Source organism: Myotis myotis, unplaced genomic scaffold (assembly GCF_014108235.1).
Source record: "Myotis myotis isolate mMyoMyo1 unplaced genomic scaffold, mMyoMyo1.p scaffold_m19_p_1, whole genome shotgun sequence".
In the NCBI taxonomy this organism is placed as follows: Eukaryota; Metazoa; Chordata; class Mammalia; order Chiroptera; family Vespertilionidae; genus Myotis; species Myotis myotis.
In genome coordinates this window covers 220,267,940-220,291,575 of record NW_023416313.1, presented here as the reverse complement: position 1 = coordinate 220,291,575, position 23,636 = coordinate 220,267,940, and the positions used below count along the sequence as shown (strand labels likewise).

The window sequence follows — 23,636 nt, the reverse complement described above, 5'->3', positions numbered from 1 at the left end:
ACTCGTGTTAATGCTCTGGGCACTCTGACCCCAGAGCCCTTCCACGCCTACCTTGCGGTGGCCGGTGCTGAGTCGGCCGCCCAGGGACCAGGTGCTGCCTGGGGACCCTCCTCAGCTTCCTGGCGCTACAAACCGCACACCACGACCTACACGATGTGAAGGCCCAGGTACCTGACACACCTGTAGCTCCCACAGTGGCCTGTTCCCAAGACGCTGAGAGATGACCCTGTTCTTCCCCCAAACACTGAAGGGAAGGGGGAGGGGTGCTGCTGTCATTCTCACAGAAACCTGGAGATTAAAGGGCCTAAAGGGACTCAGGCTGAGCTTGCCTTCTTAAAAAACGAATCCGAAGAGAAGATGAAGGAGTCCAGTTTATTATAAAGCAAGCTTTGAATGAATAGGTCACAGAGCTGTGAGGCAGAGCCGATTACGTAGTGGAGCGCGTGAAGATGTGAGTTACACAGAGGCTGGGCCGCTCAGCCGAGCCCCCTCCCGTCCCCGCCCTCCCTCGGGGATCCCACCCCCAGTGGACCAGTTAGCGCAGAGCCCAGAGGTGACCTTCCACTTTCCCAGGCCGCCACGCAGGCGTGTCTCGGTGGCCATTGTTCCTGCAAAGTCAGACCCCCAGGGAGGGCCTGTGCCGGACCCTGTGCTGGGTCTGTGCGCGCCTTCCTCTTCCCAGCGATCCCGTGGCAGGCAGGCTGGGGACTGGGTTTCCACCTGGAACAGCTGAGGCTCAGAGAGGCCGAGTAACCTGCCCCAGGCCACACAGCCAGGGCGTGGCCGAACCAGTCCTCCAGCTCCAGTTTCTTTATTCCAGAGCCATCCTGGTACCCGAGCTTGCATTCCCTCCGTGCTGAACGGAGGAGGCTTTGTCTTAACAACAAACTGTCCGCCTTCTAATAGGGTACGGACTGTGTCAGGTTAACATGGATTCGTTGTAGAGAATTTTTTTTTGTGGGGGGGGGGTTGTCTTTGTTAAGACGGGGTGAGGAGATACTCACTTTAGATGCCAGGTCGCAGCTCCGAAGCTCCCGCGCCTGGAAGGGCGGCTTCGATTGGAGGCTCGTTAGTGACAGAGGACCGTTCTGAGTGGGTCTTGGGGTTTTGTGATATTTCCTCTCTGTCTTCTTTATGATCTGAGAGGGGAAGCACGTGGTGACTCTGGCGTGGCTTCCGTGGCGAAGACGCCTAAAGCCGAGCCCTGTGTTTGCTTAGAGGCCAAAGGTGGCTCCTGCAAGGCGACCCGCCAGGAGGAAGGTGGGGCTCCCTGCAGGGTAGGTGCTCCGACCTGCTGACCTGCTGACCGCTGACACCGCAGAGCAGGGGGGAGGTTCACCTCCTTTTACCTGTCCTCCCGCTTCCTCTTTACTTGTCACACCCTTTCTTGGGGGGCGGGGGGGGGGGGCGGTTACCAAGACCAGACCCTACAGCGAAGCCGGGAGTGCGGTCCGGGAGCGCCTGTGCTTGGCTCTGATGGGGGAGGGGGGGCCCCCTGGTGGTTTGTTCACCTCCCACACACTGTGGGCAGACAGTGCTCCTCGGGCTGCAGACAGGACACTGATCGCGGGGCTGGGCACTTCGCTCGGCTCGCCCGCTGGCACCGGCGCCCCCAGGTGACAGCTGGAGGGTTGTTCTTGGGATGCCTGGTCCGCAGGTGTCTCACGGCCTCTCGGTTCGTCCAGCTTGAAAGGTTGCGTGCTTCGTTGGAAACGAGGAAAGTGGGTTCAGGTGGGACAGGGTGAGAGCAAGTCCCAGCTCTGTCTCCACTGCGGGGCCCACGCCGTCCCTGGAGAGGGAGGTGTTTTCTGGTGGAGGTTGGTGAGCCCGTCCCTCTGCTCAGAGTCCTTCAGGTGGACACGGGAGGTCAGGGGGTCTCAAACCTTGGAGTCCATCTTGCCTTTGAACGCTCTGACCCGCGTGTGATTTTGCACCGTCACTGGAAAAACAGGGACTCACTGGGCAGGTCTCACTGATACTGACACGTTGCGTTACATGCATCAGAGTCACAGGGGCTGATGTACCGCGGCCGCCCGAAAGGCCTGGAGGCCTCGGGAAGCCACCCGGCTCCAGCGGTGCTGCGTCTCCCAGGGCCCTGGTTTTCTGGAAAGTTCACATCCTCTCATTGTCAGCAAATTCTGCCCATTGTTTTCTTGAAGCGACAGGCTCACTCCATTGGCTGTTGGGGAAGTGATTCCAGGCCTCGCGTCTGAGTGAGTGCTGCCTTCTGGGCTGCTCTGCAGGGTGGAAGCGGTTCCCGCCCAGCAGCTCAGGGCCCAGGCTCTGCCCGGGGGCAGGTGCGCTCGCTCTGGCCAAGGCGCTTCGTGAGCGCTTCTGTCCGTCCTACAGAATATAAAGGCGCATGTTCGTGAGGGTTGAGTTTTAATAAAATTAACTTGTTTTGCAGCTTCGTCAAAGACATTCTTACGCGAGCTGGGCATTTTTTACTGTCAGTGACAGCAAAGAGCATAGGGACTTGTTGCCACCTCCCTTCCCCCCGCCCCCCCCCCCCCCCAACTGGGCTATGCTCCAGGTCAGCACAAGGACAGAGGCAAACAACGTCTCGGTATTATTATGAAAATCGTTTTGCCCTCATGGACTTCCTGAAGGGGCTCAGGGGTAGTCAGGGGTCTTGGGACCAGACTTTAAGCACTGCTTGCTGCCCGGCTGGTATGGCTCAGTGGTTGAACATCGACCTCTGAACCAGGAGATCGAGGTTCAATTCCCGGTCAGGGCACATGCCTGGTTGAAGGCTCCATCCCCAGTGCAGGGCGTGCAGGAGGCAGCAGATCGATGATGTTTCTCTCTCATCTCATTGATGTTCTATCTCTCCCTCTCCCTTCCTCTCTCTCTCTAAAAATAATAAAATCAATCAATAAAAACCTATTTTTAAAACACCAACACACTTCCTAACCATGGACTCACTGCCTCAGAAGGCACTTTGTCCACTGTCGGTTGCTGGTTGGAGCAGAGGCCGGGCGATAATGAACATGGTCCTTGCAGAGGGATTCTTGCTAACTGTATGCTTTTCCTGCTGCGGTTAGAGCTGTGTATGGTTGAGGTCTCGGCAGTGACCCTGTGAGGTCAGGGCATTGTCCCTGTGGTACAGGTGAGGACATTGCATCCAGGGTTAAAGGACTTTTTCATGGTAACAGGACCCTCGCCCGGGTCTTCTCACCGGCTCTCTGTTTATCACCATGGCTGCCTCCTGGGTGGGAAGAAGGAGACACTGGTCTCTGCCAACTCTGGGCCATCTGCACCAGGTGACAGGAGAGACGAATGGAACAGGAGCGGCTCGAGCAAGCATGCAGATCGGCATCTGCCATTGCACTCCTGCTTGCTAGTATGTCTGTCGGTTCTCTGATTACGTCTGTGGCTAACCACAGCCATTGCCAGGCAGTGTGTCTGCGGTTAGGTAACCAGCGTATCCGCCGCCCGTCCGAGGGCAGGGAGTCAGTAGCGCAGCCTCCAGTGATGCCACGTCGTCGCTGTGGAGCACGGGGCAGCCGGAGCAGACAGCCAGCCTGGCGCACACAACCAGATCCCGGCTGCGCTTCTGTGTATGAAGGTGCTTCGCAGCCTGTGAGGTGCTTGCAAGTGATGGCGAACGGAGCTCTGGCATCTGAGCAGAGGGCGGACTGCATCTCTTCAGTGCAGTTCCCACTGTTAGCATGCTAGCCGCCCCCCCCCCCATACACACACACACACACACTCACACACGCCTCTCTGGATCACAGCGCTGCCTCTCAGTGGTGTTTTTTTGTTTTTGTTTTTTTGCTTTTCTTTTAGTTTATCTTTATTATTGAAAATATTACAGATGTCCCCCTTTTTTCCCCCAGTGATCCCCTCCACCCCACATCCCCTGCCCGCTCCTCCTCCTGCCTTTACCGCACTATTGTCTGTCCATGGGTTATGCATATATGCATATAAGTTCTTTGGTTAATCTCTTCCCCTCTTCGCGCCCCTCCTCCCCCCGCCACACACACATTCCCTGAGATTCATCAGTCTGCTCCATGCTTCCCTGTCTCTGGATCTATTTTATTCATCAGTTTATTTTGTTTACTAGATTCCACATATAAGTGAGATCATGTGATACGTAACTTGCTCTGACTAGCTTATTTCACTTAGCATAATGCTCTCCAGGTCCCTCCATACTGTCTCAAAGGGTAATATATCCTTCTTTTTTACAGCCACATAGTATTCCATGGTGTAAATGTACCACAGCTTTTTTATCCACTCATCTGCTGGTGGGCACTTTGGCTATTTCCAGATCTTAGCTAGTGTAAATTGCACTGCTATGAACACAGGGGTGCATATATGCCGGGGTCCAACCCCAGCGGGTCCAGGGGTTCCCAAAGGTGTGGACGGAGTCGGCGAAGAAGAGATGACATGGAGACAGCGTTCAGTTGATCAGCAGCCTAGCCAGGATCTCTAGCCAAGTTCTGGTCTGGATCTCCAGCGAAGTTCTGGTTAGGATCTCCAGCCAGGTTCTGTGTCCATGTTCTCTTGCTAGGTTCTCCAGCCAGGTTCAGTCACCAGGTTCTAGTCAGGTTCTCTTGCCAATTTCTGTAGTCAGGTTCAGTCCAGCATCTTTTGCCATGTTCTCTCGCTAGGTTCTGTCTCTAGGTTCTGAGGCCAGTTTCTGTCCAGGAACTTTTGCCATGTTCTCTCCAGCGAAGTTCTTCTGTCTCTAGAGAACGTTCTGTGTAGGTTCTGTGCCTAGGTTCCATCTCTCCTCAGTGGTGTTTTTGAATGTCAGTGGCAGGAGCCTGTGTGCACACGAGCGTGGGGACCCTGGCAGCCGATGAATAATCATGTAACGACGTTCAGCTGCTGGAGTTGACACTGGTAATAACCCGTATATTGATAAGGTGCGTTCACTTTGCAGTGCTCTCACGGATGTCATTTGATAACAGGGCTCATGTCATTCTCGTTCCCATCAGGGCTCTGAGGAAGTGGAGCCCCCAGCTGGGGGGTGGGGGGTAGAGGTCTGTTGTCCCCTCGCCCCTTCTACCTCCTGTTTGATTCCTGTGCTTCACACTCATTCACAGAGTACACCCCCTCCATTTCCTGTCTCTGCCTCCCTCGCAGAACATGAGTGATTGAGACCAGCCTGTCTGTTTCGTTTGAAAACACCATCTCTTTTCCTGCTGTCGCCCCGTGGGTCCCTCATGAAGGCCTGGAGCTGGAATGTGCTCGCTCAGTTAGCGGTGCAGGAGGCTCACGGGGTGGATGGCCCGGCCAGCCCTGCTCTCGTCTCCTTCCTTCCATTGTGTCTCCTATTTCCATTCCTCTGGGCCCCGCTTCAGGCAGCTGACACCTCTCTCCAGCCCTTTCGTATTCTCACACTCCCTCTTCTTGGCCTGCGTTGCACTAGCAGACATGCTGGCTGTCGCCAGTGCAGTCCATCTGTGCTTTCTGGATCCACACGGCGTTCAGCTCCTGGACAGGCTGGTCCCGCATGCCTGCGTGCCGGGCCCTCTCAAGCCGCCGCCTCGGGAAGGCGACCAAGACCCCCCTCTGCCTTTCTAGTTCGAGCCTCGCCATCCTGCCATGTCCCTCAGTTCCAGAGGCTGGGGAGGGGGCTGGCTTAGGAAGTGTAACCAGCATCTTTTACACCGGCTCCATTTCTTGTTATAACATTGCCACTTGGAGCCCCTGCTGCCAGCAGGATAGCTTGGCCCCGCTGGAGCCTGGCCCAGTGGGGCGTCAGAGCCAGTCCTTCCTGTGTGGTGTGGGGTGGAGCAGGTCCGGGCAGCCTCATGAGACCTGTTTGAGGCCTCGAGTCTGGACCCTCTGAGCCTGCAGTTCCACCATCTATGAACTTGGATTAAGTGATGGAGCAATTCCTGAAGCAAGTGAAACAGTGTATGCGGACAGACGGCGGCCACACAGGCGCTGGGGGAGTGTTAGTGCTTCCTCCTCCAGGGTGCTTCCTGAGCGCCTCCGGCGAGCCGCGCCCTCCTCTAGGCTCTGGGCACAGGTCGATGCCGGGGTGGGGATGTCCGCCCAGGGCCTGTGCAAGGGCCGAGGAATCATTTGGTCTGGCTCTGCCAAGGCATAAGGTGGGAGCTAATTACATGTTTGACCAAATAAAGCAGGCTAACTTTTTGCTGTTTTTTTTTTCTTTTTTAAAATATATTTTTATTGATTTCAAAAAGGCAGGGAAAGGGAGATAGAAACATTAATGATGAGAGAGAATCATTGATCATCTGCCTCCTGCACATCCCACACTGGGATCAAGCCCGCAACCTGGGCATGGGCCCTGATATTCCGCGGGCACCTGTCTATGAACTGTGATCTGGTTCATAGGTCGACGCTCAACCACTGAGCCACGCTGGCTGGGCACAGGCTGGTTTTTGAGTGGATAATGTTGTCTGGCCCATGAATGTTGTTACGAAACCCAAATGGCCCTGGGCAGAGCACGGGTTCCCCACCCTCTCCTACTGGGAGCGGGACAGTGAACAGGTGAGCAAAGTCGTTGAGCAGGTCCTTCTCGCTGGAGCCTGAAGAACATGAGCTAGTGACTGAGCGACTCAGATTGGTGGCCCAGGGTATCGCCAGGTTGAGCACCGCGTCCTGCCTGGCAGGCGTGGCTCAGTGGTTGACCTATGAACCAGGAGGCACCCAGCACGCTGGAGGAGGGCAGGGATTCCACCTGACATCTCCCTCCCAGAGCCTGCAATGCCGCTCAGCTCCGAGCACTGCTGGGAGCATCGCCCGGAGCATCAGCATCGTTACTTTAAGCCGCAGCTGCAGTGGCCCGCAGTCCCCATCAGTCTCGGGGAATGAGCGCTGTGGCTCGAGTCCCGCCACGAATGGAGACTTTCCCTTGTTCCCTGAATCCGGCGTCTCCACCCCCTTAAACACAGGGCCCTGTCCGATGTCAGTATCACCCTGCTTCTTAAAAAAAAAAATAAAAATAGAGCAAAAAAGACTCTTAGGCTGTTTGAGGACTCTGTCAGTGTTACAAACGCGATTCCATTCTAGAGGGAAAAGGCTGAAGTCCACGTTGATGCCAAAGGGAAGAAACTAGTCGGGAGCAGAGGGGCATTGGGACGCTGTTGTGACCAGGAATGTTCTGCAAGCAAAGGACTTGGTGTGGCGAGGACAGACCCGCACTGTGGCTGTGAACACTGGGGGAGACCAGTCAGGGCGGCTCCAGATTGTGGGTTCAGCCCGGGGAGAGTGTCAGTAAATCCACCCGTTCTTATTCATTCAAAACCAGGCATTGTGCACATAGTAGGTGCAAAGTAAATGCAACAGTGACGGTCCTGCTCCAGGGGAGCCTCTCCACAGGGGACTGCAGATACCCTGGCGGCTGCGGGAGCCAGGAGGACGCAGTGTGTGCAAATCCCTTGGAGAGGAAGGCCTGGGCGCTGTGAACACCGTGTGTTAGGGGCCGAATTGCATAAACTCCCCCCTCACCCCCCCCCCCCCCCAGTATGTTGAAGCGCTAACCCTGTAGCTCAGAAAGTGACTGTCTTTGGAGATGGGTCTTTAAAGAGGTAAGGAAGTTAAAAAGAGGTCGCTAGGATGGGCCCTGGTTACGTAGGACCGGTGTCCTTATAAGAAGGGGAGTAGGACACAGACCAGGTGAGGACAGAGAAGGCGCGGAGGAGAGAGAAGGGCCTGAGGAGAAGCCAGCCCTGCCCGCCCCTTGGTCCTGGACTGCCAGCCTCCAGAACTGCGAGGAAAATGTCTGCTGTTTATGCCACCCGCCTGTGTGGCCTTGTTGTGGCAGCCCTGGCAGCTCACCCACCCTCAGAGAGCGCCGGGACCCAGTAGGCCGGTGTGCGTTTGTGGTGTGTGAATATGCTGTAGACACTTGGGTGTGTCCCTCTTTTGGTCATTGTGATAACACATGAGTGTGTAAGTCTGTTCGAGTCCCTGTTTTCCATCCTTTTGGGTGCACACCCTGGGGATGGAATGGTAATTCTATGTTTAACTCCCCGAGGAACCACCACACTGTTCCACAGGGCTGCACCGCTCTACACCCCTCCCAGCCATGTACGGTCCCGTTTCTCTGCATCCTCGCCAAAGCTTACTATTTTCCAACTTGTTGATTATAGCCATCCTGGTATGTGTGAGGGGGCGTCTCGTGACTTTGATGTACAGTTCCCTAATGTCTACCCATGTTAAACATCTCCTCGTGTTCCTGTTGACCATTTGTGTCTGCTTTGGAGAAATGTTTGTTCAGGTCCTTTGCCCATTTCTGAAACTGGATGATCTTGTCATCATTGAACAAAATGGTTCGGACTTTAAAAAGTGGGCTCCTTAAAAGGCTGGACCCTCCTAACGCCTGGCTTTCTAGGAAGCTGCTTCTTTGAGGGTTCTAGATTGACAGGGATATTTTAATTGTCTCCTGTGCCTCCCCCCTCCCACTGTTTTACTTTCTCTCACTCCCCCCCCCCATACTGTATTCACATTTCAAATTAAACTTCAAATGACACTCAAAAAATCATCCTGCAGAATGTCACGTGGCAAACACTCCACTGCCCAGGTATCCTTCTCAAAGGGTGTTGAGCGCTCCTTAGACATGATGGTGTGGAAACGTAGTCTGAGTGGGATTTCCCCACGCATTTTGCATGGGGTTGGAAGCAGGCAGAGAGGCACAGGTCCTCTTGGGTAGATCTGAATATCCAGCTGAGTGGCTGTGTTGGTGGTTAACCTCAGCCTCACTCTCCGAGCTCTAAGGGGAAGAGAGCAGGTGGGGGATGGGCACCATCAGCAGCTGGGGGTGGGGGGGTGGCGGGAGAGGGGGAGGGGTGTTGTATCTTCTGTGGGATTTGGAATTGGAAATTCCCAGTGGGATTTTCAAAGCTAGTCTAAGAGAGTAAAACTGGGTGTGGGGGGTGTGTGGGGGGGGGTGTGTGGAAACAAAGTTTTGCTAATGTGTAGCACTGGCCTTGATTTAAAATATTTTTAAGGTCTATTAAGAAAAAAATTCTGTAAGCTGAGTATTTTCTCTTTTTTTGTATCCTGTCTCATTTAATGAAGAAGAGTTTTTGATATCTTGTGACACTTATGTAGGTTTTCTGAAATAATTTGCATATGTATATTTGGTGGTTTTTGTGGGGGTTTTGTTCTGCTTTCCTCTCCCTTTTTAAAAAGCTCTCTGGAAGTATTGTTGACATACAACAATCGGGACCTACTAAGTAAGCAAGTTGGTACGTTTGACATACGCAGGTACCCTTGGAACCACAGCCACTATCACAGCAGTGACGTGGTCGTCCTCCTCTGAGGGTCTCTGTGCCCCTTCATCGCCCGCAGCTTGGTCTGCGCCTGTGCCATTTCCTGTAAATGGAGTCACACAGCACGGACTCCGTTCACTGGCTCATTCCACTCAGTGTAATTGTTTTAAGACTCACCCATGTCGTTGCGTGTACCCATGTGAAATGTGTTTATTACTCAGCAGGATGTCCATGGTGTGGACATACCCCGGTTTGTTTATGCATTTATTTGCTGATAGACATTTGGGCTGTTTCCAGTTTGGGGCCAAGTCGCTTTGACCACTGTGTCCAGGTCTGTGCATGAACATGTGGTTTCATTTCTCTTAGGTAAATGCATAGGAGTAGAATGGTTGGACCGAACTGCGGGCGAGCTGTGCAAACTGTTTCCCAAAGTGGTTGCACCATGTATAGTCCCACATACATCCCCACACAGTGTAACACATAATGCCCACGCAGTGTACCCCATGCACGCCCACGCAGGGTACCCCGTGCACGCCCACGTACACTCCCACGCAGTGTATCACAGGTCCAGGTGCTAACCAACACTGTTTTTGCAATATATTTGTCTGATTTTGGCATTAGAGTAAGGCTGACTTTCATAGATGAGCTGAGAAATATTCCCTCCTCTCCAGTTATCTGGAAGAAGTCTATGTAGAGTGGTATTATTTCTTCCCGAAATGTTTGGTAGAATCCACCAGTGAAGTTATCTGGGTCTAGGGGATTTTTTTGTGGGGGAAAAATTAACCATAAATTCAAAATTTTTATTAAAGCTGTTTAGGTTATCTATTCTTGCATGAACTTGAGTAGATCTTGTTTTTCCAAGAATTTGTGTGTTATCGACATAGAGCGTTTCTTAGTACTCCCTTGTCCTTTTAGGATCTGTAGGTCAGTAGTGCTGTCACCTCTTATTCTGGATGCTGGTATTTTGTGTCCTTTCTCTTTTATTTTCCTGATTAATTTGGATGCAGGTTTGTCCATTTTACTTGCTTTGTGAAGAACTAGCTTTTGGCTTGATTGCCCCTATACTCTGTCCGTGTCATTGGTTTCTGCTCTGCTGTGTATCACCTCCTCTCTTTGGCTTACTCTATGTTTCTTAAGGTAGGAGCTCAGGTAATTTTCCTTCACCTCCTCCTCTTCCTTCTCCTTTCTTCTTTTCTGTTCTGGGTGTTTCGTGCTTTAAAATTCTAAGAACTGTTTTAGCCGCATCCCACAAATTTTGATATGCTGTGTTTTCACACTCATTCAGTTCAAAACGCTTCCTGATTTTCCATTCTGTGCCATTTGAGTTAATTTTTGTGAACGTTGTAAGGTCTGTGTCTATGGATGTCTAATTGTCCCAGTGCCACTTGTTAACAATACTGTCCTTTCTCCATCGACTTGCCTCTGCTCTTTTGTTGGAGATTAGCTGCCTTGATTTGTGGGGAATGTCATTTCTCAGAGTTGTCGCCCTCATTCAGCATTGTGTTGGCTATTCTGGGTCTTTGCCTTCCCATGGAAACTCTAGAATCCGATGGTCAGTGTTCATGAAATAGCTTGCTGGGGTTGCGATTGGGATTGTGTTGACTCTACAGATCAAGTTGGGAAGAATTAACATAACAATGGTGGGACTCCTAATCCATGAATGTGAAATACCTCTCCATTCCTTCAGATCTTTTTTAATTCTTTCATCATGACTGTATAGTTTTCTGCATATAGATCTTGTACACATTTTTTTAAAATTGATTTTTAGAGAGAGGGGGGGAGAGAGAGAGAGAGACAGAGAGAGAGAGAGAGAGAAAGAGAGAGAGAGAGCGCACGATTTGTTGTTCCACGTATTTGTGCATTCATTGGTTGCTTCTTGTATGTGCCCTGACTGGGGATCGAACCCACAGCCTTGGCGTATTAGGACAACGCTCTAACCAACTGAGCTACCTGCCCAGGGCTAATCCTTACCACATTTTGTTTATTTCTTTTATCATAATTTTATAGTTAGCTGCATGCACATCCTATACATATATTGTTGGATTTATACCTATGTATTTTTCTTTCTTTTTTTGTGTGTTATTGCAAATGGTGGTGTGTTTATAATTTCAAAATGTTCATTGCTGGCACATAGGAAAGCAGTTGACTTTTGTATTTAACCTTGTATCGTACAACCTTGTTATAATCACTTATTCTAGGAGTTTTTCTCATCTGTTCTTTGGAGTTTTCTACATAGATAACTGTGTCATCTGCAGTTTTATTTCTTCTTTCCCAGTTTGTGTATTTTACTTTTTCCTGTCTTCTCGCACCAGCGGGACTTCCAGTAGATGCCGAACAGGGGCGATGAGAGGCGGCCTCCTCGCCTTGCTCCCGTTCTCAGGGGAAAGCACGTTTCTCATCGTGAAGTAAGTGAGGGGGTTCTGCGTCCCTCATTCGCCAGATTATCTCTTTACCGCTGGTCTGAAGCAGCTTGATTCCGCTCTGCCTTGGTGAAATTTTCTTCATGTTTCTTGTGCTTGGGATTCATTGAACTTCTTGATCTGTGGATTTATCACTTCCTTCAAATTTGGAAAATTTTCAGCCATTATTTTTCTAATGATTTTTTAAATTCTCCTCTCTCTCTTCCCCTTTGGGACGTGAGTTATATAGATATTAGGACTCTTGAGGTTGTCTTACAAACTCCCTGGTGCTCTATTCTTATTCATATTCATTCATTCATTCATTCATCCATTCATTCTCTCTGTCATATCTGTTTTCTTTCAGTATTTCATTTTGAATAGTTTCTATTGCTGTTTCTTTATGTTCACTAATCTTTACAGTTAATCTCATCCAGTGCATTGTTGTTTTCTAGAAATTTGACTTTAAAAATTATGTAATATGCATATATAGCATAAATATAAGTAAATAAATGTCACAAAGTGCAGACTAGGTAATAAAAATACGTAATATAAAATATGGCATATATATAAAATAAATACACACATACTTTCATACCTCTACCTTACATACTCAGCCTTTCCTAGGCTTCTTTAACATACATAATACAGTTAAAATAACTGTCTACTTTTCCTTGTCCAGTCATTTTATTATCTGTGTCATTTCTGGGTTAGTCTTGCTTGCTTGATTCTTTTCCTGATTATGGGTCATATTTTCCTGCCTGGCCATTGTTATTGGGTACCAGACATTGTGAATTTCACCTTGTTGGGAGCTGGATCTTTTTATCTATAATAATAAAAGGGTAATATGCTAATTAGACCGGATGTCCTTCCAGGCGTCATTCCAGATGAAGCCGGGGCAGAGGGAAGTAGCATGGGTCCCGGTGCCAAAGGGAAGCCGGTGCTGGCAGCCGGGGGAAGGAAGGCCTACTCTTGCACGAATTTTCAGGCATGGCCCCCGTATTCCTGTAAACACTCCTGAGCTCTGTCCTGGGCTGTGGTCGAGTTACTTGGAAGCAGCTTTGTCAGGGGACCAGCGTTCGGCCTCGGGTGAAATGTTCCGAGTTCTCTCCCAGCCTGGGTTCTGTGGTCTCCACTCAGGCTGGTGTGGCTGGGACTCTGCCCAGCGCTGTGAGCCCTGCTGTCTGTTCTCTTCACATAGTTCTTCCCCGCTCTGGGGAATGTCCTCCCGCATCCCTGCTGGTCAGTTCTCAGCTGAGGCTCATTCCCGAAGTTTCCCCTCTTTGCAGCCCCTCCCTCCTCTTCAGTCCTCTGTCCCGCGACCTCTAGTCCTGGTGGGTTTCTGGGCTTCCAGCTCGGTCTCCCCAACTTAGGGGGTACCCTCCCCACATCACTTCCTGGGAGCTGCCTCGGGGTCTCCTCTCCGGCTCACCACCTGGGAGGGATCGCTGACCCTGCCTGTCTGTGTCATGTAGTTTTCATTGTAGCTCTTTCAAGTAGGGCAGCTGTTACTGCATCTTGGCTAGAAGCAGAAGTTGATGGCACTTTTTAAGAAGTAGTTACACAGTGTCAACGAGAAAAGCCGAGAAAAAGTTTTACCATAACAACCACCACTAAAAAGGGATGTGGGTGGTGGGAGGTTAGGACTCAGACCTTCCTTTAGGGCATTAATGGCTAACTTATGACACTCATTTTTTTGGTTGATTTTTCTTTGTTAAATGGCATTTAAATATATAAAATAAATATCAAAAATATGTCTTTGTTTTACTATGGTTGCAAATATCAAAAAATTTCTATATGTGACACGGCACCAGAGTTAAGTTAGGGTTTTTCAAAATGCTGACACGCCGAGCTCAAAAGGTTCGCCATCACTGCTTTAGGGTCTAACTAACCTTAGCCTACGGCAGCCCCACTTTTTTGTTAGGAACCTAACAGGTGAGCTGTACACGAGAAGCCAGGTGTCTCCAGGGTTACTGTCTGCCATGAGCCCCGTACCTACTGGATTATCCCGAAGGCGGCCCACCGGCATCAGTGGGTGTTAGGAAGTTTTGTCCTGGAGAGCCAGTTATCTGGCGTTAGCCCCATGGGTGGATTTTTAACATTTGAACTATTCTTTTCTGGTTTTTATTTTTAAGATGTGGTCACTAGCTGAGGACACATGCACTGATTTTTTAAAATATGTTTTTTATTGATTTCAGGTTTCAAAGAGAGGAAGGGAGAGGGAGAGAGAAATAGAAACATCAATGATGAGAGAGATCATTGATCAGCTGCCTCCTGCACGCCCCCTACTGGGGATCAAGCCCGCAACCTGGGCATGTGCCCTGACCTGGAATTGAACCGTGACCTCCTGGTTCATGGGTTGACGCTCAACCACTTAGCCACACCAGCCGGGCAAGAGTTTTCATCGCAACTATCAAAGGACAAACTTTCATGCGAGGGAATATTGTCTGAAACTAATCCGAACTGTTCAGTCTAGAACAGCGGTCACCAACCTTTCAGACCTCATGGACCACCAGTGGTCCCTGGACCACCCATTGGCGACCACTGGTCTAGAAGACGGTCAGTGCTATGATAATGTAACTGTATAGTACTTCAAACAGAAACATTTTATACTAATGGAAATTAATAGAAAAATTAATATAATTTAATATAATAATAGCTTTTATTTTATTATTTTTTCAAAATCCATACCTGAGGATATATTTTTACTGATTTGAGAGAGAGAGAGAGAGGAAGCGATAGAGAGAAACATCAATGTGAGAACAAAACATCAATCCATTGCCTCTGGGGAACCCAGGTGTGTGCCCTGACTGGGAGTGGAATCCAAGAGTCTTTGGTGCACAGGACGATGCTCCACCAGCTTTGCCGCACCAGCCAAGGCTCATGTTCTTTCTGCTGAGAGGTTTTGAAACGATGTATCAAATAACCTCTTCTTAAAGCTACCTTTTTAGATAACTTTCTGTTAAGTCAGTTTAGGAGCCGATGGATGACATCTTATCTAGAGATGTAACGGGCGAATGTTGCAATCGTTGGTCTCCCTGTAAAATAGAATTGGGACCACAGCGCCAGATCTTTTCCAAGTCCTACGCTCACGCGCACTATTCTGTCTGCTCGCCCCTCCCCCACCTCCATCATTTTCATCTTTCCTCCTCCGGTGAGGACTTGGCAACCTGCCGGACTTGCTAGGCGTGCTGCTGAAAGGCTGTAGCCTTTTCCTCTGTCATCCCAGCTGTCCCAGACGCTGGATGCGCCCTTCCTGCCTGTGCTCCCGGGGCCACTGGGCCCAGCGCAGAGGCCACGTTGCAAAGCATATTGTCACACGTCACTGGGGGCCACTTTTCTGCTCAACTGCAGGCAGGAGCCGTGTTTGCTTTAAGACCGCGGGGAAAAGGGTGGAACAGCCTTGAAGTACCTGCGTCTTGTAGTTTCTCACAGGAACAAGAAGCAAGGTAACTCCTGCAGAGGTAGAGGTGTGTGTGTACGTGTGTGCATACGTGTATGTGAGTGCATGTGTGTGTGCATGTGCTCACGTGTGTGGTGTGTGTGCATTTGTGTGTATGCACATGTGTGTGCGTGGTATTAAAAGGACACTCCAAAGACTTTGAAGGCTCCCAGGCTTCCGTGGGAGGTCTTTGTCAGGCAAAAATGAAAAGAGAGTATATTTCAAAATAAAGTCATTGTTTCCTACTCAACTCGAGAATGTCCAGGCTGTTCTTTCTGCGATTGTTCTTATTCTTGCTTCATTCATTGAAACTCAGAAGCTCACCTGAAATCCTGCTCTTCCTCCCGCACCTGTGTTCTGGTCTGGGCTTCTCTGGTCCTCGTGTTACATCTGGAGCCGGCCTTCTTGCCGAGCTGGTGGTCGGGGTGTGGGGGTTGTGCGGTCGCTCTCATTGGGTCCTCTGTTTCTGGGCTGGTTATCTGTGGGCCAGTCTCTCTCCGGGCAGACTGAGGGCCCTACAGCTTACAAGGCTGCATGGTCACTGCATTGCCCGGCACGAGGTCTGGCCCAGAAGGATGGTCAATCATATGTTATTGAATTGAACAAAAAATGTGTTTTCTTTAAACCACATCATGTCATCTGAATTCAGCATAGTCACGTGTTGCTCCTCAAGGTGATGTATGTGTTTATCCTGGTCTCCAGTTTTACAACCGAAGACTCAGAAAAGATCTTTATACCACTTCCCCCTCCCCCCCCCCCCCCCCCCCACACACACACAGGTTCAAGAGGCTCCGCTGAAGTTCCTGTCATCAGCAGGCAGAGGCCGCATCCGCTCCAGCCGAGGGCTGTTGTAGGATCCCTTGACAGACAGGCGCGTGAACGGTAGCTGTAGAGACAGGTTGACCGCTGGGTAGGGTCCGTTCTTGTGATTTTCTGTGATGAATCTCAGGGCTGACGCTCACGTGGCAGGTCCAGCCCAGGGACGAGCAAGGCTCGGGGTTCCTGACTGACCCACAGGATCAGGGGAGAACGAGGAGTCTTAGAAGAGAGACAGCGGCAGCCCCCCAACCAGGGCAGGGCCTCAGAGCTGCACATCCGAGGGGCCGGTCCAGACCCTGACCCAGCAGAGGAGGTAGGGCCTCCCCACACGGCCTCTCTGTTTCAGGATGGTCCAGGTGTGACAGTATAGCACAGCTTTTCTGCAAACAGTGCCACCATGGAAAGCAGCTGTCATGAGATGTCTACCTGCAGGTTGCTGAGTGAAAGGCTGTCATTCCTCCCTGCTCACCTGACTGGTTCTGAAATACTAAACCCTGTAATAAGATTCCCCGCCTCCCTAAATTTGTCTAATATTTTGGAAAAGGTAAAATGATGCATATTTTACTTAGTACCATGCAAGTCCCACTGGAATGAATGCCTGTCATTGGGTGGACCACGCGATACAGTGGGAAGAGCCGAGCCTTTCATGGTCCCCAGCCTGTTGCTTTCTGCTGCGTGAGTCGAGATGAGGTGGACGCTTCTCCAGTGTCACCGTGCGATGGGAGGATGCTGTGTGGCCTGGAGCGACACCGAGAGGGGAAGCGTCGGGCACAGTGGGAATAAAGGGCAGCTGTTCTTGTTTTAAGTGAAGAGAGAAGGAAGTAGGAACATCTCAAGAGGAAGGGCAGATTCTAAGTGAACCTTTTTAAATCGATAGCCCCTTGGACTTCCGGGACTCACTCAGGCAGCCGCAGGTCTTCACAGCACCAGACCTGCAGGGCCAAGAGCTGTGTTCATCTCTAGGTAACGAGACAGTCCTGGGAATGGAGAACAGAGTGCACTTCCCTCGCCCTTTGAATACAATGAAACAGACAGGTTACTGGGAGATCTTTTTGTGCCACTTTTTACCATAAGATGGTAATTCAACTTAAAAGCCATAGCCACAGGAGTCACCTGAAGATCCAGGGTAAGGACAGAGCCTCAAGGTCCTCTTTTTGCCTGTGGAACCAGAGGTGATGTAGGTGCTACCTGGACCCATGACATCACTTTAAGAAGGAAGAGGTGTTTGGCTACGTTCTCACGGGCACCAAGTCTGAGACAGAGCCATGGATGTGAGGCCTGGTCCGTCCTTTGCCCACGAATCACGTGCTCCCAGTACGGGGGCGTAGATGGAACTGTCCTCTCCCCTAAGGCCACTGACACATCTCCTGGACTGACCAGAGGTGCTCCCGTCTGCTCTGGTTCGGGCCTCCCTGGGGCCCAGCACGCACAGTTCTTGCAAATGTGCTCAGTAACTATTGTTGATGTGGGAACACTGCCTGACATGGGTGAGTGGGTCCCCTTGGCTTCCTAAGAAAGCGAACGGGTGCCCCAGCCCCAGCCAGTAGTTCAGACAGAATTTAAACACCCAACAGGTAATAGAGTGTTGTCTTTTTTTCAATCCCCCTCTCCCCCAACTCCATGAAGTTAGGAAGCTTGACAAGGATGTGAAACTGAGGAAAAGATGGAGACTCTATTGTTAAAACTTTTAATGACCTCCTTGGGTCAGCTGTAGAGGTACAGGAGCGAAAATGACTTGAACATAAATAAGGGCTTTCTTTGTGTGGGATCCCCAGTCTCGTGAGGTTTCCTGTGACAGAACTCAGGTGAACTCCCCCGTCTTGTGCTGCGGGACCCTGTGCCGGGTTCAGAGGTGGGAAAGGGGGTGTCGGTTAAGCCAGGCTTTGGGTTGTGCTTTTCATGTGCGAGTCAGCCCCTTCCCGGCTGCACTGGAGGGTAAGGTCGTTTGAACCCTGGCCTGGCTGTGCACACGAAGGGTAAGAACGCCACACTGCTCACACGCTCCGTCCGGAGGGGGCTGCCTGCGGAGCATCAGTTCCCAGGGTCATGCGGCGGCGGCGGCAGCGGCGATCGGAAGCACCAGGTCGTGCCTTAGGGAACAGCTCAGCCGGTCTCATAAATGGAGGTGCTCTTCGCGGGTCTGGCATTCGGTTTATAATCACTTGTATTTGAGGGCAGGTGTGTTCAGGTGGTTCGGGTTTTTTTTGTTGGGTTTGGGGTGCGGGTTGTTTTATATTTTGGTTTTTTGGGGGGAGTAAAATTTTAAAATGAGACTTTTTCTTATACAAATTTCGCAATGGAATGAAAACAGAGTCTGTTGCATGCAGTTTTAGTAAAGCCACCTGCAGACCAAACTGAGGCCACACGGATGCTCTTTTGCACCATAACTTTTTAGAACTCAGAGCAGGCCTATCGCACTTGATATGTTGTTGTACTTGTTTTGAAAACTCAAGGCTGTGCGACAGAGGCTGCCAGGCAGTCCTCGGCAGGACCGTGCTGGCCCCCGCAGCCACGTGCTCAGGCTCAGCGGTGAGCAGGGGGCCCTCTCCCGGCCGCGGTCTGCTCAACCCCAGGAGATGACAGAAACGCGTAGGAGTCTGTGTGCCAGATTCTTTTATGACATGAAAAACACACATTATTAATAAAGCACCGATTTCCAATTAATTTTTCAGTACTATTTTGCATGTCGGTGTCTAGACAGCATATAGGAATTTTCAAGGAAATGTTCAACTTGAATCTACTTTGGTAATTTTTATCAGTAATAATCGCTTAATCATAGCTTACATTCATAAAGCACTTACTACCTGCGAAAGGATAGCCTAAGTGCTCTACATATATCAACTCATTTCACGTTACAACATTAGATAACTGTTGTCCATGTTTTACAAATGGGGAAACAGAGGCACAGAGGGATGAAATACTGTGCCCTACACCACACACTGGCAAGTAGGAGGGCGGATTTGAACCCAGAGTCCATGCTAAGAATGACCACAGCATTTGCCTCTTCTGCAAGTCCTCTCCAACGCGGGCTTAGCTCAGGAGCCCCTCCCTGCCTTCTTCCTGCGGCCACAGCCTTCCTGGCGAGGTGTGCGGTGGCCCAGGATCCCAGGTGGCAGCTGTCACACAGACTTGCCCTCCTGTCTCTTGCTCACACGTTGGAGGATTTCATCCAGCTGTTGAGCTCCTCAGAGGGAAGACAGATGGAACATGACCTTTGGTCCTGCTTTCCCCCCTCGCACTTGGCGTGACATTATGAAGGGGGACTTGCTTGTTTTCCCACGCTGGCCCGAGGACACGTGGGGAAATCCCACAGGACCTGTCCTTCCACGAGATGTGCTATAGAACGTAAGGACGGCCTCTCTCAAATGAGCTACAAGTACCAGTTTTCACTGAAACTTCCCTTTGCTGAGATGGTATAATAGCAGCCAACCTCAACAAGCAAAAGTAACCCCTGGCTGACAAAGCCAGTGGGTAGACCTGTTCTTGCTTGGATTCTGGAAAAGTATATGTATGTGTGTGTGTGTGTGTGTGTGTGTGTGTGTATAATTTGTATTGATTTCAGAGAGTAAGGAAGAGGGAGAGAGACGAAAACATCAATGATGAGAGAGAATCATTGATAGCTGCCTCCTGCACGCCCCTTGTTGATGATTGAGCCTATAACTCAGGCATGGGCCCAGACCTGGAATCCAACCATGACCTTCTCGCACATAGATCAGTACTCAACCACTGAGCCAGGCTGTCTGGGCTCCATTGATTTTTAAAGAGAATGGAAGGGAGGGAGGGAAGGAGGAAAAAAAAGAGGAGGGAGGAAGGGAAGGAGAGAGAGAGAGAGAGAGAGAGAGAGACATTGATTTGTTATTCTACCTATTTATGCATCATTGGTTGCTTCTTGTATGTGCCCTTGTATGACTGAAGATCTATTCTGCAACCTCGGCCCATTCCGGCGACACTCTTACCAACTGAGTTACCCAGCCAGGGCTTCAAAAGGTTATTTTGTTTTTTAGCTTAACATTCAACAAAATTCCCATTTTGAGATAATTCAATGTATTTTAACACAGTCTTTTTTTTCATATTTAAAATAAATCCCATTTTAATCAGTGCATTAAATCTGCTTTTTAAGTTCATTTGAATGATGATTATCTTTTCCCCCTAAAGAAATGAATTTAATAGGCTTTTAAGAGGTATCTTACAACAAAATTGTAACTGTAAATGTAACACGGCCTTGATGCACGTAACTGCCACCACCATCAGGACACAGAGCTTTTCTATACTATCCCAAACGCCCTTGTGCTGTGCCCCTCCCCCAGCCCTTGGCACCCACTGATCTGTTCTTCCCTAGAGCCCTGCCTTGTAGAAATCTCATGCATGGAATCATACAGTGTGTAACCTTGGAGACCGGCTTCCTTCCCTCAGCATAATGCCTGGAGAGCCGTCCATGTATCCATTGATCGTTGCATGTGTCCATCGGTCACTCCTTTCTGTCCCTGTGCAGTACTCCACTGCATGGGGCACCACCGCCGGTCCATGCACCAGTTGGAGCGCACCTGAATGGCTCCCCGTCGTTACCACGTATGCATGGAGCCACTATAACGCGAGTGTTCACTTCTCTGGAGTCAGTGCCTAGATTGCGAGGTCACATGGTAATAAGTATACGTTTAACTTTATAAGAAACTGCTAAACTGTTTTCCAGGGTGGCCATACCATTATGTGTGCCCACCAGCCATGTAGCAGAGCTTCCTTTGCCCTGTATTCTCACTGCCTTCGGTTTTGTCCGTATTTTATATTCGAACCATTCCCACAGGTGTGTAGTGCTATCTCACTGTGGGTTTCATTTGCATCTTCCTAATGGCTATTGGCATTGAACATGTTTTCCGAGGCCTGTTTGTCTTTAAGGAAGGGTATATGCGAGTGTTTCCTGTTGGCTCCAATGGCTTATTCGTTTTGGATTTGTACTCAGCTTGTTTTTCCTTCTCTTGAGAGTGTCTTCCGTATCTTGATTCTTCGATGTCCTGAGTGTCCTTGGGTTGCACCTGGGCGTGATGAATGCTTAGCGGTGGAGATGCTGTTTTCTGTTTTCTCCAGGGAGCACTGTGTCCTGTGTCTCAGTGGGGACCTTTCTCGTTGGACTTGAACTGCGAGCTCCGTTTCTAGGCTGCAGCTCCGGTCCCAGCCGGATCTTTTGTAGTTACCTAGCTGGAGGGTTGAGTCCGTGAGACCCTGTGTGTGTATAGACAGTTTGGGGATCCCCTCTGGCTTTTTCCTTCCTGGGATTTCCCCACTTTCCTCAGTGTTCACCGTCTTTGGACTTCACTTTGGGTTTTCTTAGGGATAAAACTCTGATGGGTTTTCCGCACGTACCCTCCCCCGTCGTGTGCACCTGGCTCTGGCTGAACACCACAGACGTCGTCCATCTGCCTCCGCCAAGCGCATATAAACCCCCATCAGAGTGTCTGTGCTGCAGGGCCCGCTTCTAGAACCTTCAGGAAGCTGTTGTGTGTGTTTCCAGGCTTCATACTTGCTTTCTGCGTGGGGTGCTGTCCAGCAGGGTCTGTTGTACCTGGAAGCAGAGCGACTCTGATGTGCACATTTTAGCTCGGAGACGGAGACAGTGAGTACGCACAGGAGCAGTCAGAGTTTGCAGTGAAGCTCTGAAGCAAGAAATAAGGCTGAAGTATTGCCACGTGGCAGCGTTAGTAAGGCTGTTAAAAAGGTTCTCTGAAGGGCTCCCACTTGAGTGGAGACGTAAAGATCGGGGACTTTCATTATGAGAAAAGCTGGTTGAGAAATGTTTCAGGCAAAGGCAGCAGCAGATACAGAAGCCGCAGGCGGGAGGGAGGTCAGCACGGCCGCAGCATGGGTGCCCAAGGGGAGACGACATAACGGGGTCAGGGAGGCGGGAAGATCACGCAGGGCCTGGTGCCCCTTGAGGAGGACTGGGGACCAGCGATTCCATACAACAAAATGTGGTTACCATGGTCCCACGGGTATGCACACCGCACAGATGCACCCCTCATACTGCTTGGTCAGCGTAGCCAGTCCCTAAAGGGCTTGCCCGATGGGTGGTGTGGCCTCGTGACTATCTGACCTACCTGTGCATTGTTGGAGCAAAAGCTGGGAGACTGTGCGTGGATTGGGCCATGTGTGGGAAGTTGAAATAGACAGGTTCCAACACCCCGCTACCTCCGAGGTCCTCTGCTATCATGGAAGAGATAAGGCGGCCTGCATCTAGTAAATACAGTAGCAGTTACAACACAGTCTAAAACATGAGCAGCCCTGCCCTGGCTGGGTTGCTCAGGTGGTGGGAGCATCATCCCGTACACCAAAAGGTTGCAGGTTCGATTCCTGGTTGGGGCACATATGGGAGCTAACCCATGTTTCTCCCTCACATCGATGTTTCTTCTTTCCTATCTCTCCAAAAATCAATGAAAACATATCCTCAGGTGAGGATTAAAAATAATAAATAAATAAACAGTGAGGAGCACTCCCAAGGTGGAGGGAGACTAGTAGAAGGAAGTGCAGCCTTTTGTTTAAAGGCTCCAGGTGATTCTGCAGGGAGGCCGCCGCCTCTGGGTTTAATTACTCCGTTGCAGCGACAGCGACAGCGACGGGCCGGGCTGGGCGTGAGTGCCGGGCTGGCTTCCCTGGGGTGCACGGGAGACTCACTTGCTCCTTTCCTTGGGTTCAGATGACAGCGCCTCCGCGGCAAGCAGCATGGAGGTGACGGACCGCATCGCCTCCCTGGAGCAGCGGGTCCAGATGCAAGAGGACGACATCCAGCTGCTGAAGTCGGCTCTGGCCGACGTGGTGCGGAGGCTGAACGTCACGGAGGAGCAGCAGGCCGTGCTCAGCAGGAAGGGACCTACCAAAGGTGGGTGTTCGCGTCGCCAGGGGTGCGAGGGGGTCGGGCTCCTGGTCGGCCCCTCCCCGGGCCGCACTGCTCTGATACTGCCAGGGACCCACGCAGAAAGAGTGCCGCAGCCACAGCCGCAGCGTGGACAGTCACCTCGCGGGCCAGGGCAGTGTTCTCCTTGATGTCGGTGACATGCAGCCCAGAGGGGACAGTTTTCGGTGACCAGTAAATGCTGGGGGGCCGAGGAATGAGAACAATTGTTCATCCAGATTCTCTGGAACAGAGTTCGGTCGCAAGAAACCCCGCCCTCCCTCGCGTGGGTGCCCTTGGGAGGCGTTGGCTAACTCCCCGCCCCTTCTCAGTGCTCACCTCACACCTGAGGCTGGGCCCTCCCTGAGGAGCTCAGAGCCCTGAGGTTTATCCTTGCCCCCCCCACACGCACACACACACGCACACACACACACACGCACACGCACACGCACACGCACACGCGCACACACACTAGCTAGTGAGCTCCTCCTGGGCAACCCCGTTTCCATTGAATCCCCTTCTCTGCTCTCTGTGAGCACAGCCTCCCCCAGGCTCCTGTGCCCCGTGGCTTCTGGGAAATGGATACTCCTTTCATTTCCCAGGGCACTGGGAACAACACATAACAAAGGCAGTGGTGTTTTTTGTTTGTTTGTTTGTGTTTTTTAAAATGTATTTTTTATTGATTAAGATATTACATCTGTGTCCTTATCCACACGTTATCCCCTACCCCCCCCCTCATGCCCTCACCCCCCACCCCCCTGTTGTCCGTGTCCATTGGTTAGGCCTATATGCTTGCATATAAGTCCTTTGGTTGATCTTTCCCCCTTACCCCCACCCTCCCCTACCTTCCCTCCAAGGCCCAACAGTCCAATCAATGCCTCTCCGTCTCTGGATCAGTCCTTGTT

At 50.8% G+C, this 23,636-nt stretch overlaps 1 protein-coding gene and 1 non-coding gene across 4 annotated transcripts in view; one reads left to right on the top strand and one right to left on the bottom strand.

Annotated features, from left to right (window-relative positions):
- Positions 1 to 23,636, top strand: part of EML1 (EMAP like 1) — a 156,718-nt gene that overhangs the window by 70,545 nt on the left and 62,537 nt on the right. For all 3 annotated transcript variants that reach the window (XM_036317294.1, XM_036317285.1, XM_036317303.1), the window contains exon 2: positions 22,537 to 22,719. In XM_036317294.1, coding sequence (XP_036173187.1) covers positions 22,537 to 22,719 — 183 coding nt within the window. The remainder of the gene's footprint in view (positions 1 to 22,536; positions 22,720 to 23,636) is intronic.
- TRNAI-AAU lies at positions 11,078 to 11,155 on the bottom strand. The gene has a single exon. It is a non-coding gene; the product is annotated as a tRNA-Ile (tRNA).